This window comes from Rhincodon typus, chromosome 8 (assembly GCF_021869965.1).
Source record: "Rhincodon typus isolate 14 chromosome 8, sRhiTyp1.1, whole genome shotgun sequence".
In the NCBI taxonomy this organism is placed as follows: Eukaryota; Metazoa; Chordata; class Chondrichthyes; order Orectolobiformes; family Rhincodontidae; genus Rhincodon; species Rhincodon typus.
The window spans coordinates 756,233-757,754 of NC_063339.1; the positions used below are offsets into that span (position 1 = coordinate 756,233).

At 45.6% G+C, this 1,522-nt stretch overlaps 1 protein-coding gene across 1 annotated transcript in view; it reads right to left on the reverse strand.

The window, feature by feature from the left end:
- Window positions 1-1,331, reverse strand: part of eif2b2 (eukaryotic translation initiation factor 2B, subunit 2 beta) — an 8,536-nt gene extending 7,205 nt beyond the window's left edge. Inside the window, exon 1 of the mRNA XM_048600346.1 lies at window positions 1,215-1,331. Coding sequence (XP_048456303.1) covers window positions 1,215-1,297 — 83 coding nt within the window. The 5' untranslated portion in view covers window positions 1,298-1,331. The remainder of the gene's footprint in view (window positions 1-1,214) is intronic.
- Between the last annotated feature and the right edge of the window lie 191 nt (window positions 1,332-1,522).

Consider the following 1,522-nt stretch of genomic DNA (forward strand, 5'->3'; position numbering starts at 1 on the left):
CTAGGCCCGAAACGTCAGCCTTCCTGCTCCTCTGATGCTGCTTGGCCTGCTGTGTTCATCCAGCTCTACACCTTGTTATCTCTACCTCAGGCTTGCTGCAGTGCAAGCTGGAAGAACAGCACTTTGTTTTCTGCTTGGGGACTCTGCAGCCTTTTGGACTCAATATCGAGTTCAATACCTTTAGGGCCTGAGCACATTCTCCCATCTCCTTACCCCAAACCCCACACACCAGGCCTTGTTATCACATAATCTACTATCACACACAGCCTATTGTTAGCCACTAATAGTCTCCAATATTTGCTACTCATTCTCCTACGCTGACCATTATCCATTCCTTTGTCCAAATGTTCTCTCCCTTTGGACTTTATCTCCACCTATCATTTACTCCTTAACCCCTCCCCCCATCTTGAACATAAAACCAACTTTTTCCTAGCTACCATCAATCTGAGAAAGGGTCACTGGATCTGAAATGTTAACTCTGATTTCTCTCCACAGATACTGCCAGACCTGCTGAGCTTTTCCAGCAATTTCTGTTTTTGTTTGTGAACTGTTTCAGCTTGCCTGGCCACCTTCAGAAACTCATGCAACTGAACCCCAAGGTCCCTCTGCTTTGGTACTTTGCTCAAAGTACCATTGAGCCTGTATTTCCCTCTATGTTTCTTCTTTCAAAATGCATTACCTCAAATTTCTCTGCGTTGAAATGCATCTGCCAGGAGTCTACCCATTTGGCCAACTTGTCAATGTCCCTCTGAAGTCACTCAGCATCATTCTCACAATTCACCATTCTCCCTAACTTAGCATCGCCAGCAAATTTAGAGATTTAGACCACAACACACATCTCCAAAGCATTTATATAAATCAGAAAAAGCAAGAGTCCCAACACCGATCCTGGTGAACACCACTTTCAACTAATCTCCAATCTGAGAAATGATCATCTATCCCTCTGTTTCTATTTTTCAGCCAACTTCTAATCCACTCTACCAACGACCCAGCAATCCCAAACATTTCTAATTTGCTAACCAACCTTCCATGTGGCACTGTCTCACTGTATTAATGGTTACCTTTTCCGCAGAATCTTCCTGACCTGCTGAGTATTTCCAGCATTTACTGTTTTTATTTCACATTAGCAGCATCTAATATTACACCCTGGGGCCCGGGTATAGTCATCCACCCTGTCACTCCCTGGCTCAGTCAGGACACCACACTGCTCTCACCGACTGTATTCCTCTCTAATGATCTTCATCACTCGCCGAACGATGTTCCCCACACTGGTCTCCGAGGGATGAGCTGCAATCATCCTCCGTCCTTCAGTTCGGATCAAATTCAGTAACTCCCCTAAAAGGGGGTAAAATCAGCACATTAGAGGGAGAAACAACCAGGCTGTTGGTGTAAATACCCAGGACAGACAAGGACGGAATAAGTACTCAGACCTGGGGGTAAATACCCCGACTCTGAGGGGGCAGGGTGGTGGATGTGGGAGACTAAATATCCAGGCCCAAGAGTAAATGTATAGAGCCTGGAG